The sequence below is a fragment of the Pseudophryne corroboree genome, chromosome 5 (assembly GCF_028390025.1).
Source record: "Pseudophryne corroboree isolate aPseCor3 chromosome 5, aPseCor3.hap2, whole genome shotgun sequence".
NCBI classification, from domain to species: domain Eukaryota; kingdom Metazoa; phylum Chordata; class Amphibia; order Anura; family Myobatrachidae; genus Pseudophryne; species Pseudophryne corroboree.
This window is the reverse complement of record NC_086448.1, coordinates 762,073,687-762,087,328: the sequence shown is the minus strand read 5'-3', so window position 1 is coordinate 762,087,328 and position 13,642 is coordinate 762,073,687. Positions and strand designations below refer to the sequence as shown.

The following is a 13,642-nucleotide window of genomic DNA, read 5'->3' as shown; positions in this document are numbered from 1 at the left end:
ACAGTGACTGCCATGTGTGAGGTGTGTGGGAGCAATGGCGCACAGCTGCACTGCTGTGCGTTACCTCAGTGAAGATCATGAAGTCTTCTTTTCTTCTCATACTCACCCGACTTCTATCTTCTGGCTCTGTGAGGACGGCGGCGCGGCTCCGGGACGAACTCCAGGGTGAGACCTGTGTTCTGACTCCCTCTGGAGCTAATGGTGTCCAGTAGAGCCTTGAAACTCACAGAAGTGGGTCTGCTTCTCTCTCCTCAGTCCCTCGATGCAGGGAGTCTGTTGCCAGCAGGCTCCCTGAAAATAAAAAACCTAATATACTTTGTCAGGAAGCTCAGGAGAGCTCCCTGAAGTGCACCCATCTCCTCTGGGCACAGTATCAAACTGAGGTCTGGAGGAGGGGCATAGAGGGAGGAGCCAGTGCACACCCAGATCCAAAGTCTTTCTTAAAGTGCCCATGTCTCCTGCGGAGCCCGTCTATCCCCATGGTCCTTACGGAGTCCCAGCATCCTCTCGGACGTTCGAGAAAAGGGTATTCGTAAACCATAAGCTACAATTTCCTCATGAATGACCTTTCAGCCCACCAATTGGATACCTCGTTTGCAATTAACATAGAATGGGTTATCTATGGGAAAATCTATAGTAATTTAGACAATCCAACAATGAACATTTTATTCCAGTTCAAATACAGCTATTATAAGGGCTGATTAAGATTAAGCATGTTCCCTCTGTCCTATATTTTCTGGATGAAGACTGCAATTTATATTGGACAAATTATATAGAAAACCCATTGACGTAGAAGTCACAACACAAAGCAATGTTTAAATTTTTATTAAAGTAATAGTTTTATAATCCAAATTATGTCTTTGCCCAGCTATCTTTCCCACAAGCTATCAAGTGGCGAAATTCTGAGCTTTTCCACAGTAAAGAATTACAAAATCAAAGAAAGGAATGCTTAACTTCTCGTACTGTGTTCAAAATGCCTTCCCCCAGGTCTAAAAAAACCATTGTTTGTTTTTACATTTTGCAATTTTTTTTGTTTTTTAAATATCTAGGACTAGCAGTGATATGCCAGACCTGGCATTTGTCTGTACGTAAGCATTGACGTTTCCTTTCCTTTTTTATTTGATTTTATGTTTTGCCGTGTTTTTGCAATATTTAAATTTTTCCATGTTTTGATATTTTCCTCCAACGAACTGGAAGTTTTTTTGACGTTTCCCGTTTGCCTAGGAAAGGAAAGAAAAAAAAACCAGGAAGCAATTAGTGTACCGAATTGGACTCTGAACACGGGATGTCCATTCAAAGGACAAAACAAAACCCACAAGTGGACCAATTTATATACACTAATGTCCTTAATTAAATACTGGTGCTTTAGCTTTGAAGATTTAGGCCCAAACATAATTAGCATGTGAGATGCTGGTAAATCCCGTGATTTTTGGCTACAAATGCAGAGATTAATGTCTCCAATCCCCAGTGGTGCCTGTTGTATCCTGTGTGCTGCTACTGTGGGTGCTGTTTGGCTGTCTCCTGCCGTATGTCCCCACTGCTGGTTCCCAGCATGAACCAGAGTCTCTGCCAAGAGCTCCTAAAGCCACCAGAATGCACTACTGAACCCACAGTTGCTACAAGTGCCAGATACCCTGCTGCTTCCTCTAGATCAGGCATTCCCAACCACGGTCCTCAAGGCACACTAACAGTGCAGGTTTTAGTGATATCCAGGCTTCAGCACAGATGGCGAAATCAAAGTAACTGAGCTACTAATTAAGTCACCTGTGCTGAAGCCTGGATATCACTAAAACCTGCACTGTTGGTGTGCCTTGAGGACCGTGGTTGGGAAAGCCTGCTCTAGATGGTTCCAGTAGGCAGATCCCACTCTGCTGTCCCCCCTGCTGCTCAGCTCTGGTTTCCTCTAAACTCCTGTGCTGTAGGACTGCATTCCAAGTGGCTGGACTGTGCAGTCACAACCTAGCTGGCTCTTCATTTGGGAGTCCAGCAGTTCCCTTAAACTGGGCCCCCGAGACCACTTAAGGACACCCATGCTAAAGAGGAATATCCCCACAAACTCCACCCACTGCAAGAAACGGGACCCACTGTCTCCTTGCAACCACCAGAACCCCCATCACCTCCTTTCACATGATTACCCAAGAACATGCAGACCCACACCAATAGGTGAGCAGAAACAGTGGAGGGAGAGCACCAGGACATCTGGCATCACCTGGCTACCTGCTGCCTCACCCACATACTGGTTTATTCAATCCTGGCATCGAGATTTTTTTCAATCTAGAATCCCGAGGATTGAAAACGAGGCGGAATTGGCTTCCCTAGATGTTGCCAGTAGTGAGAGTCGTTACATTTAAAGCAGCAATTTAACACCTGGATTTGCCTGAATACTGCTTTCTACCTGCTGTATCTTTGAAATATTGCAGATTACATTTAGGTCTTAATGACCTTAACAATTGCTTAGTATAGTAGGGACCACCACAGCCCATAGTTCTTACTATGATCTACTTGTATGTACTAGTGTAGTCAGGACAAACTGGAGGACAAGCAAGTCTGACAGGTACACCCTTTCAGGTAAAAGACTGTGCAACAGAACTGGTTCCACCTACAGCCGTCATGTGAGATTTTTAAGATAAGCTGCTGCAACTTACATGCATGTTAGACAGCTGCCACTCCAGTAGCGTTATTCACAGCTTTCTGTGCAGCTTCCTTGGCCTGGTGGGCTTGCAGCACAGCAACAGCTTCATCAACCTGAAATGAGAAGTAACGCGGTTACATCAGAATTTATACCCTGGACTAATGAGTGGTAATTCATAGAGGCAAGGTGTCCGCGTTTGACCCATTTTCTCCAGCAATTTGCTGCTATCAACATAGCAGATTTTCCCTAAAACAGGCAAATCTTCATTGTTGCTTTTCTGTAGTTACTGGGGAATAAGCACAATTGTACATTGCAACTGCTCAGCTCTGGGTATTGAAATTAGGACTGATACAAATAAGGTATACAAGTTCTTACCTTGGAGCGGAGGGATTCAGGAGACTCGAGCATATGGAGCAGTTCAGAGTTATCAATCTCCAGTAACATCCCAGTAATTTTACCAGCCAGAGTGGGGTGCATGGCTTGAATCAGCGGGAAGAGACGCTCACCTATAAAAAATAAAGAGAAAATAAAAAAATGGTCAAGTTGGACACTCTAAAAGGTGCTCTATGCAGAGGTTACAAAGTAACGGAAGTCACATACCAAGCATTTGTTTCTGTTCCTGCGGAGGAGCAGAGGCCAGCATAGAGGCAGTCAGGGGCTCTTGCCCTTGCACATGGACAGCAGGCTGGAAGAAGACAAATGCACTCATTAGGAATCTGACTTACTGGCACAAGTACACAACAGAAATACTAATGGAAAAAAATCCTAGGCATAAGCAGCATAAGAGATCCTTATTAAGAACTGGAGCTCTCAGTACAGTAGCTGGTGGAAGTCTTATACTGAGAGGTTTGGTTAATCAAAGCATCCAACAAGTAACAAAGCAACTGACCGTACTATTGCGTTTAGGAGCAGGTCTTACCTGCTGCATAGCGACTTGCTGCTGAGTATTAAGGTGCTGCTGAGGATTGCGGACTCCAGCGGCATACTTATACTGAGGAACTGAGCGCACGGAAGATGTTGCCGCTGCAGCAGCCGCCGCTGTAGGCCGAGGACCCATTGTTTGGGTCGATGTATTTGCTGTATGATAAAAAAATATATATATCAGTTATGCATTTACATGACAATACAGTCAATAAGACAGTCATGACTAACCTACATTCTACATACTGTCTTAAGGACCAGGCACTATCCCTTCAGCCTGAGTTCAGGAAACGGTTGTAAGTAAATCCTGTATATTACTCCTTTCTATCTGGTTATATTCCCCTACTACGCAGCTTCCTCCAACCGCTCAGCAGGAGCTATGACCTTACAATGGACAGACATTACTCACGGATAACTAATGATACAGTTATATGGTCTCTCTTTGGCCAAAGAACACAGTACATTCTGGAAAATATACATTTACCTATTAAGAGGGCTTTTTGCCCTATCACACAACATTAAATAAAATACTAAACAGAATAGGAGGCTTATAGTAAAGCAAGCTCTATATATATTTGTAAGCTCACAAACAATTGCTCCGACGGGCCACATTTTGCTCAGCTTTCCACGAGCAATATGCGCTGCCAACCAGGTAATATGTTCCTATGACCCAAAAGCTCTAACAAAACTAAGCCACTTGGGGTGACCATGTGAAAGAGCTGCAGCCCTTACCAACACGCTGACCTGATACCACACGTGGGACCTGAGATGATGTTGGTCTCATTGTACTGAATGTTGGCGGCCTTGGAGCAGCCGCTCGGATGGCTCCTGGCATATTCTGGAATGCTGTAAAGGGAACACAATTTTTTTTCACTTGCTGCACAGTAATAAAAGGGACATTTCTACACAGAAGATTTGGTAGGTAATGGGGAGCTGTATTATAGCCGCTGTAATCAAGGCAAAGCAGGAAGCAACACCAAGATGTATTACAATTCTCAGCCAAAGGAGTGGGGAGAGAACTCCCCTTTCTGGTGATCCCTGCCAGACCCAGAGCACAGCAGCCTAGCGCAGAGTCATACCTCCTGACCAGAACCACTGAGCATGCGCGAGATATGGTGTGCAGCTCAACAGAAGCAATCCAGCCACAGATTAGTACACATACCAGGTAAATCTGCAGATGTAAAAAAGATTTATCTGGTGGTATCTGCATATGGGGGGGGGGCTGCAAGCTGAAATGCATCTTCCAACGCCTGAATGGAGCAACAATTGAATTGCTCTGTTGGGCACCATCTAGTGGCGACCACTAGGAGAAGCAACTGAACTCCCACCTAAGTGTGAAACAGCACTTGTTATAGCGCATTTGCCATTTACCACATCTCCCCCAATGTTTCTAAACTTTCGTTTCACAAAGAATCAAGTCCTTAGAGCAGTGGTTCTCCAACAGTGTTCTGTGGCACCCTGGGGTGCCTCAGGACACTTGCAGGGGTGCCATGGATTGGTGGTCCAGGATAAATTAAAATTATTTCTGGTCAATGTAATATACAAAACCAGTGCTGGTGGCTGCCAATCATAAAATATGTGTACAAACAGAAGCAAACCATGTCCCTCACCACATAATTAAACCTAAAGATGACAGTATAAACACAATTAACTCATTTTAAGATTTTTTTATTTTTATTTCTCAATAAGAAACTTTTGGCCTAGGGGTGCCCTGAAAATAAAATATACTATAGGGCGCCGTGATTCAAAAAGTTTGTGAACCACTGCCTAAGAGTATCAGATGAGGTTTTTGAAACCTGCACCTTGAAGTCAAACTGAGTGCATTAGTAATGGGATATTGGAGGAAGTCATTACTTTCACTTTAAAACATTTGAAAAATAACTTACGGTGAGGCCTAACACCTTGAGCTGCCCAGCGGGGACTCTGCCTAACTTGAGCAATCTGTCCAGTCGGATAGTATGCAGCACGGTTCTGAGCCTAAAGAGAAAGCAGTTTAACCCCAAATATTCCATTTGCATAACATTTAAGTGCAAGACTCACGTCATTTAAACATACCGGTGGAATAGCGGCCATGAAATAGCTGGAGGGTGGTGGCTGGTAAGGGTTGATGACTGGATTGGGTACAGCCCTGACACTAGCCATCCTCTGCATGTACTGGTTGGTGAGGTGGGCTTGTCGTTCCTCTTTGCGTTGTGCCAGAGCAACATACAGGGGCTTGGTGGCTACAATTCTACCATTCATTTCTGTGACTGCTTTTGTTGCCTCTTCTGGCGACGAGAAGCACACAAAGCCAAACCCTTTGCTGCGTCCACCTTCCATCATTACCTGCAAGATTAGATACAGCATACTGAAAGTCTTTTTTGGAATTTCTTTCCCTTCTGGAGAGGTTTGTTCAAGAGACTCTCCTAAAGTAACGCCTTGTTAACGCTCATCTCCGCAAAGCATGCCAATTAAAGCCCAAAAACAATTTTTACAGCTATTCAAATATCAGCAAATGGAAAGTAGTCAACATATCTGCTTTTAAAAAAGGAAGCTGAATGTAAGGTATATGGTTACACAGTTTAGGCATGTATGATTTGTAGCATTACCCAGACAATCAAAATAAGCTCACCTTAGCACTGGTGATTGTACCGAAAGGCGAGAATTCTTTTCGCAGTCGCTCATCGTCAATACCATCATCAAGGTTTTTAACATAGAGATTGACACCCTAAAGAAAACAATGGATAAGCGACCATTAGAGGAGACCTCACCAGTACAGGCAAAAGCTAGTGAAGGTCAAGAGGATAGTGCACTTTCCCAATTCTCTGCATGGGCTCCAGCAGCAAAGGTAAGTTGACAAGGAGTAGCGTTCCAATAGGCCTATAAGGGGACATGATCGCAAATACGCACTATAGCACATTTTATGCATAAGATTTCTCTCACCGGTAAATCTATTTCTCGTAGTCCGTAGTGGATGCTGGGACTCCGTAAGGACCATGGGGAATAGCGGCTCCACAGGAGACTGGGCACAACTAAAGAAAGCTTTAGGACTACCTGGTGTGCACTGGCTCCTCCCACTATGACCCTCCTCCAGACCTCAGTTAGGATACTGTGCCCGGAAGAGCTGACACAATAAGGAAGGATTTTGAATCCCGGGTAAGACTCATACCAGCCACACCAATCACACCGTATAACTCGTGATACTATACCCAGTTAACAGTATGAAATATAACAGAGCCTCTCAACAGATGGCTCAACAATAACCCTTTAGTTAACAATAACTATATACAAGTTTTGCAGACAATCCGCACTTGGGATGGGCGCCCACTAGCATCCACTACGGACTACGAGAAATAGATTTACCGGTGAGTAAAATCTTATTTTCTCTGACGTCCTACGTGGATCCTGGGACTCCGTAAGGACCATGGGGATTATACCAAAGCTCCCAAACGGGCGGGAGTGCGGATGACTCTGCAGCACCGAATGAGCAAACTCAAGGTCCTCCTCAGCCAGGGTATCAAATTTGTAGAATTTAGCAAAAGTGTTAGACCCTGACCAAGTAGCAGCTCGGCAAAGTTGTAAAGCCGAGACCCCCTCGGGCAGCCGCCCAAGAAGAGCCCACCTTCCTTGTGGAATGGGCTTTTACAGATTTAGGATGCGGCAGTCCAGCCGCAGAATGCGCAAGCTGAATTGTGCTACAGATCCAGCGAGCAATAGTCTGCTTAGAAGCAGGAGCACCCAGCTTGTTGGGTGCATACAGGATAAATAGCGAGTCAGTTTTCCTGACTCAAGCCGTCCTGGAAACATACATTTTCAAGGCCCTGACTACGTCCAGTAACTTGGAATCTTCCAAGTCCCTAGTAGCCGCAGGCACCACAATAGGTTGGTTCAAGTGAAAAGCGGATACCACCTTAGGGAGAAACTGGGGACGAGTCCTCAATTCTGCCCTATCCATATGGAAAATCAAATAAGGGCTTTTACACGACAAAGCCGCCAATTCTGACACACGCCTGGCCGAAGCCAAGGCCAATAGCATGACCACCTTCCACGTGAGATATTTTAAATCCACGGTTTTAAGTGGTTCAAACCAATGTGATTTTAGAAAATCCAACACCACGTTGAGATCCCAAGGTGCCACTGGAGGCACAAAAGGGGGCTGAATATGCAGCACTCCCTTTACAAATGTCTGAACTTCAGGCAGTGAAGCCAGTTCTTTCTGGAAGAAAATCGACAGCCGAAATCTGGACCTTAATGGAACCCAATTTTAGGCCCATAGTCACTCCTGACTGTAGGAAGTGCAGAAATCGACCCAGCTGAAATTCCTCTGTTGGGGCCTTCGTGGCCTCACACCACGCAACATATTTTCGCCAAATGCGGTGATAATGGTTTGCGGTTACTTCTTTCCTAGCTTTAATCAGCGTAGGAATGACTTCCTCCGGAATGCCCTTTTCTTTTAGGATCCGGTGTTCAACCGCCATGCCGTCAAACGCAGCCGCGGTAAGTCTTGGAACAGACAGGGCCCCTGCTGTAGCAGATCCTGTCTGAGCGGCAGAGGCCATGGGTCCTCTGATATCATTTCTTGAAGTTCTGGGTACCAAGCTCTTCTTGGCCAATCCGGAACCACGAGTATCGTTCTTACTCCTCGTCTTCTTATTATTCTCAGTACTTTGGTATGAGAGGCAGAGGGGGGAACACATAAACCGACTGGTACACCCACGGTGTCACTAGAGCGTCCACAGCCATCGCCTGAGGGACCCTTGACCTGGCGCAATATCTTTGTAACTTTTTGTTGAGGCGAGACGCCATCATGTCCACCTGTGGCCTTTCCCAACGGTTTACCAGCATTTGGAAGACTTCTGGATGAAGTCCCCACTCTCCCGGGTGGAGGTCGTGCCTGCTGAGGAAGTCTGCTTCCCAGTTGTCCACTCCCGGAATGAACACTGCTGACAGTGCTAACACGTGATTTTCCGCCCATCGGAGAATCTTTGTGGCTTCTGCCATCGCCATCCTGCTTCTTGTTCCGCCCTGTCGATTTATATGGGCGACTGCCGTGATGTTGTCTGATTGACTCAGTACCGGCTGGTTTTGAAGCAGGGGTCTTGCTTGACTTAGGGCATTGTAAATGGCCCTTAGTTCCAGAATATTTATGTGTAGGGAAATCTCCTGATTTGACCATAGTCCCTGGAAGTTTCTTCCCTGTGTGACTGTCCCCCAGCCTCGAAGGCTGGCATCCGTGGTCACCAGGACCCAGTCCTGTATGCCGAATCTGCGGCCCTCTTGAAGATGAGCACTCTGCAGCCACCACAGCAGAGATACCCTGGTCCTTGGAGACAGGGTTATCAGCCGATGCATCTGAAGATGCGATCCGGACCACTTGTCCAACAGGTCCCACTGAAAAGTTCTTGCATGGAACCTGCCGAATGGAATTGCTTCATAGGAAGCTACCATTTTTCCCAGGACTCGCGTGCAGTGATGCACCAAGACCTGTTTTGGTTTCAGGAGGCCTCTGACTAGAGATGACAGCTCCTTGGCTTTCTCCTCCGGGAGAAACTTTTTTCTGGTCTGTGTCCAGAACCATCCCCAGGAACAGTAGACGTGTCGTAGGAACCAGCTGTGACTTTGGAATGTTTAGAATCCAACCGTGCTGTTGTAGCACTTCCAGAGACAGTGCTACCCCGACCAACAACTGCTCCTTGGACCTCGCCTTTATCAGTAGATCGTCCAAGTACGGGATAATCATCATTTCGGCCATTACCTTGGTAAATACCCTCGGTGCCGTGGACAGCCCAAACGGCAGCGTCTGGAATTGGTAATGACAATCCTGTACCACAAATCTGAGGTACTCCTGGTGAGGATGGTAAATGGGGACATGCAGGTAAGCATCCTTGATGTCCAGGGATACCATGTAATCCCCCTCGTCCAGGCTTGCAATAACCGCCCTGAGCGATTCCATCTTGAACTTGAATTTTTTTATATATGTGTTCAAGGATTTCAAATTTAAAATGGGTCTCACCGAACCGTCCGGTTTCGGTACCACAAACATTGTGGAATAGTAACCCCTTCCTTGTTGAAGTAGGGGTACCTTTACTATCACCTGTTGTGAATACAGCTTGTGAATTGCCTGTAACACTGCCTCCCTGTCTGAGGGAGCGGTTGGCAAGGCAGATTTGAGGAAACGGTGGGGAGGAGACGTCTCGAATTCCAGCATGTACCCCTGAGATATTATTTGAAAAATCCAGGGGTCCACCTGTGAGCGAGCCCACGGATTGCTGAAAAATTTGAGACGGGCCCCCACCGTACCTGGCTCCGCCTGTCTCCTGGCAGAAATGGACATTGCACTAATTTTGGATGCCAGCCGGCAAATATCCCTCTGTGCATCCCTCATGTATAAGACTGCGTCTTTTATATGGTCTACGGTTAGCAATATAGTGTCCCTATCTAGGGTATCTATATTTTCTGATAGGGAATCTGACCACGCAGCAGCAGCACTGCACATCCAGGCTGAAGCAATAGCCGGTCTCCGTATGACACCTGTGTGTATATATATACATTTCAGGATAGCCTCCTGTTTTCTATCAGCAGATTCCTTCAGGGCGGCCGTATCCGGAGAGGGTAGTGCCACCTAAGTAACCCCGTCCTTGTTGAAGTAGGGGCACCTTTGAAGGATCCAGGGATCCACCTGTGAGCGAGCCCACTGATCGCTGAAATTTTTGAGGCGGCCCCCCACCGTACCTGGCTCCGCCTGTGGAGCCCCACAGTCATGCGGCGGACTTGGAGGAAGCGGGGAGGACTTTTGCTCCTGGGAACCGGCTGTTTGTTGCAGCTTTTTCCCCCTACCTCTGCCTCTGGGCAGAAAGGACACGCCTTTTCCCCGCCTGCTTTTCTGGGGCCGAAAGGACTGTACCTGATAATACGGTGCTTTCTTAGGCTGTGAGGGAACATGGGGCAAAAATGCTGACTTTCCAGCTGTTGCTGTGGAAACCAGGTCTGAGAGACCATCCCCGAATAACTCCTCACCCTTATAAGGCAAAACTTCCATGTGCCTTTTAGAACCTGCATCCCCTGTCCACTGCCGAGTCCATAACCCTCTCCTGGCAGAAATGGACATTGCACTTATTTTAGATGCCAGCCGGCAGATATCCCTCTGTGCATCTCATGTATAAGACTGCGTCTTTTATATGCTCTATGGGTAGCAATATAGTGTCCCTGTCTAGGGTGTCAATATTTTCCGACAGGGAATCTGACCACGCAGCTGCAGCACTGCACATCTATGCTGAAGCAATAGCTGGTCTCAGTATAATGCCCGAGTGTGTATATACAGACTTCAGGATAGCCTCCTGCTTTCTATCAGCAGGCTCCTTTAGGGCGGCCGTATCCGGAGACGGTAGTGCCACCTTCTTTGACAAGCGTGTGAGCGCTTTATCCACCCTAGGGGGTGTCTCCCAACGTGACCTATCCTCTGGCGGGAAAGGGTACGCCATTAGTAACCTTTTAGAAATCACCAATTTTTTATCGGGGGAAGCCCTCGCTACTTCACACACTTCATTTAATTTTTCAGAAGGGGGAAAAAAACCACTGGTAGTTTTCTCCCCAAACAGAATACCCTTTTTTGTGGTACCTGGGGTAATATCAGAAATGTGTAATACATTTTTCATTGCCTCAATCATGTAACGAGTGGCCCTATTGGACATTACATTAGTCTCTTCGTCGTCGACACTGGTATCAGTATCCATGTCGACATCTGTGTCTGCCATCTGAGGTAGCGGGCGTTTTAGAGCCCCTGATGGCCTTTGAGACGCCTGGGCAGGCACGAGCTGAGAAGCCGGCTGTCCCGCATTTGGCATGTCGTCAAATTTTTATGTAAGGAGTCGACACTTTCACGTAATTCCTTCCATAAGTCCATCCACTCAGGTGTCCCGCCCCGCAGGGGGTGACATCACATTTATAGGCATCTGCTCGGCCTCCACATAAGCCTCCTCATCAAACATGTTGACACAGCCGTACCGACACCGCACACACACAGGGAATGCTCTGACAGAGGACAGGGCCCCACAAAGCCCTTTGGGGAGACAGTATGCCAGCACACACCAGAGCGCTATATAATACAGGGACTAACTGAATTATATCCCCTTATAGCTGCTATATATATATATATACTGCGCCTAAATTTAGTGCCCCCCCTCTTTTTTACCCTTCTGTAGTTGTAGACTGCAGGGGAGAGCCAGGGAGCTTCCTTCCAGCGGAGCTGTGAGGGAGAAATGGCGCCAGTGTGCTGAGGGAGATAGCCCCGCCCCTTTTTCGGTGGACTTCTCCCGCATTTTTGAAACTCTGGCAGGGGTATTAATTTACACCTATATAGCCTCTGGGACTATATATGGTGTAGATTTGCCAGCCAAGGTGTGTAATAGTGCCCTCAGGGCGCGCCCCCCCCCCCCCCAGCGCCCTGCACCCATCAGTGACCGGAGTGTGAGGTGTACATGAGGAGCAATGGCGCACAGCTGCAGTGCTGTGCGCTACCTTGGTGAAGACCGAAATCTTCTGCCGCCGATTTTCCGGACCATCTTCATGCTTCTGGCTCTGTAAGGGGGACGGCGGCGCGGCTCCGGGAACGAACATCAAGGTCGGGTTTTGCGGTCGATCCCTCTGGAGCTAATGGTGTCCAGTAGCCTAAGAAGCCCAAACTACCACCAGTTAGGTAGGTTCGCTTCTTCTCCCCTTAGTCCCTCGTTGCAGTGAGTCTGTTGCCAGCAGATCTCACTGTAAAATAAAAAACCTAAAATATACTTTCTTTCTAGGAGCTCAGGAGAGCCCCTAGTGTGCATCCAGCTCAGCCGGGCACAAGATTCTAACTGAGGTCTGGAGGAGGGTCATAGTGGGAGGAGCCAGTGCACACCAGGTAGTCCTAAAGCTTTCCTTAGTTGTGCCCAGTCTCCTGCGGAGCCGCTATTCCCCATGGTCCTTACGGAGTTCCCAGCATCCACTAGGACGTCAGAGAAAAAGGTGATTGTGGTGCTAGCCCTTTGTCGCCTTTCCTGGACACTCCCAACAGCCTACTAGTTTCCCTGCCTGAGGATTCAAGTAAGCAGTTAGTGGGAGAGTGTTTGGTGCTGTGACAGGAGGGGTGGCTGGGGGCAACGCAGCCAATACAAATGTAAACAGCGAGTGTGGCTGGCGGGCTGCTACAACCACTATGTAGTATTAACCTCTACTTACACCCAGGCATTGCTTGCCCCTAACCCCTCTACTTATCCCCAATACTGCCACATCCATCCTTGCCCCCATCTACCCTTACCTGCTGACTGCCCCTAAAGACCTCATAGCTCACTACTGCTACAGCTGCTGTCTAACCTTGCCTCTACCCCCAAGCACTGCATACCCCTAACCCCCTCCTTGCCCCCCAGCACTGTCTGCGATCTGCACATACCCTTCTCTTCCTCCAGCACTGCCTGCCCTTACTCCCATCTACCCAAAGTTCTCTCAGCCTCTACACCCACATTCTACCCCAACCCCCTCTAACCAAACTGCTACCTGCCCCCAGCATTGCCCAAGCTGCCACCTGACAACAGCACTGTACCAACTGCTGCCTGCCCTCAACCCTCATAATAAGTGACGGAACCCAGAAACAGTGGAGGGGGACTCCCATTTTAAAAAGTGAGGGGTGCCTGGTACCCCACACATTTTTTTCACTCCACATGCTTACTGTAAGGGGGATGTGGAGATGTAATGTCATAAAAGGGGTACATGGGTAGGTCTGAAACTTTTCAGGGGCATGCAGGGTAGATATTTAGGTATTTTTTTAAATGGGTGACTGGGATCCACATAATTATGAGTTCTGTGCAGACACTAGTAACATATGCACCACATGACTTACCTGATACCGGGTAATTCTGTCCTGCTTCATTTGCTCAAACTTTCGCTTAAGCTCGGTTTGTCTCTCGACCTTCTTCTGGGCTCGACCTACATAAATGGCTTTGCCATTCATATCCTTGCCATTCATTTCATCCACAGCCTTACAGAGAAAGGGAGACTAGTTAATTATATGCCAATGTATGCAAGTCATAAGCAAAAGACTCATGTCATTCTCCTTGGGAAAGTGGGAGAACACGGATA

At 47.4% G+C, this 13,642-nt stretch overlaps 1 protein-coding gene across 2 annotated transcripts in view; it reads right to left on the bottom strand.

Moving 5' to 3' along the window:
• Nucleotides 1-810: 810 nt before the first annotated feature.
• The window catches only part of PABPC1 (poly(A) binding protein cytoplasmic 1), a 169,388-nt gene continuing 156,556 nt past the window's right edge, over nt 811-13,642 (bottom strand). For both annotated transcript variants that reach the window (XM_063924208.1, XM_063924207.1), the window contains 10 exons: nt 13,404-13,541; nt 6,165-6,260; nt 5,609-5,878; nt 5,440-5,530; nt 4,286-4,399; nt 3,552-3,709; nt 3,233-3,317; nt 3,008-3,138; nt 2,646-2,745; nt 811-1,220 (listed from right to left, as the gene is read on the bottom strand). In XM_063924208.1, coding sequence (XP_063780278.1) covers nt 2,653-2,745; nt 3,008-3,138; nt 3,233-3,317; nt 3,552-3,709; nt 4,286-4,399; nt 5,440-5,530; nt 5,609-5,878; nt 6,165-6,260; nt 13,404-13,541 — 1,176 coding nt within the window. In that variant the 3' untranslated portion in view covers nt 811-1,220; nt 2,646-2,652. The remainder of the gene's footprint in view (nt 1,221-2,645; nt 2,746-3,007; nt 3,139-3,232; nt 3,318-3,551; nt 3,710-4,285; nt 4,400-5,439; nt 5,531-5,608; nt 5,879-6,164; nt 6,261-13,403; nt 13,542-13,642) is intronic.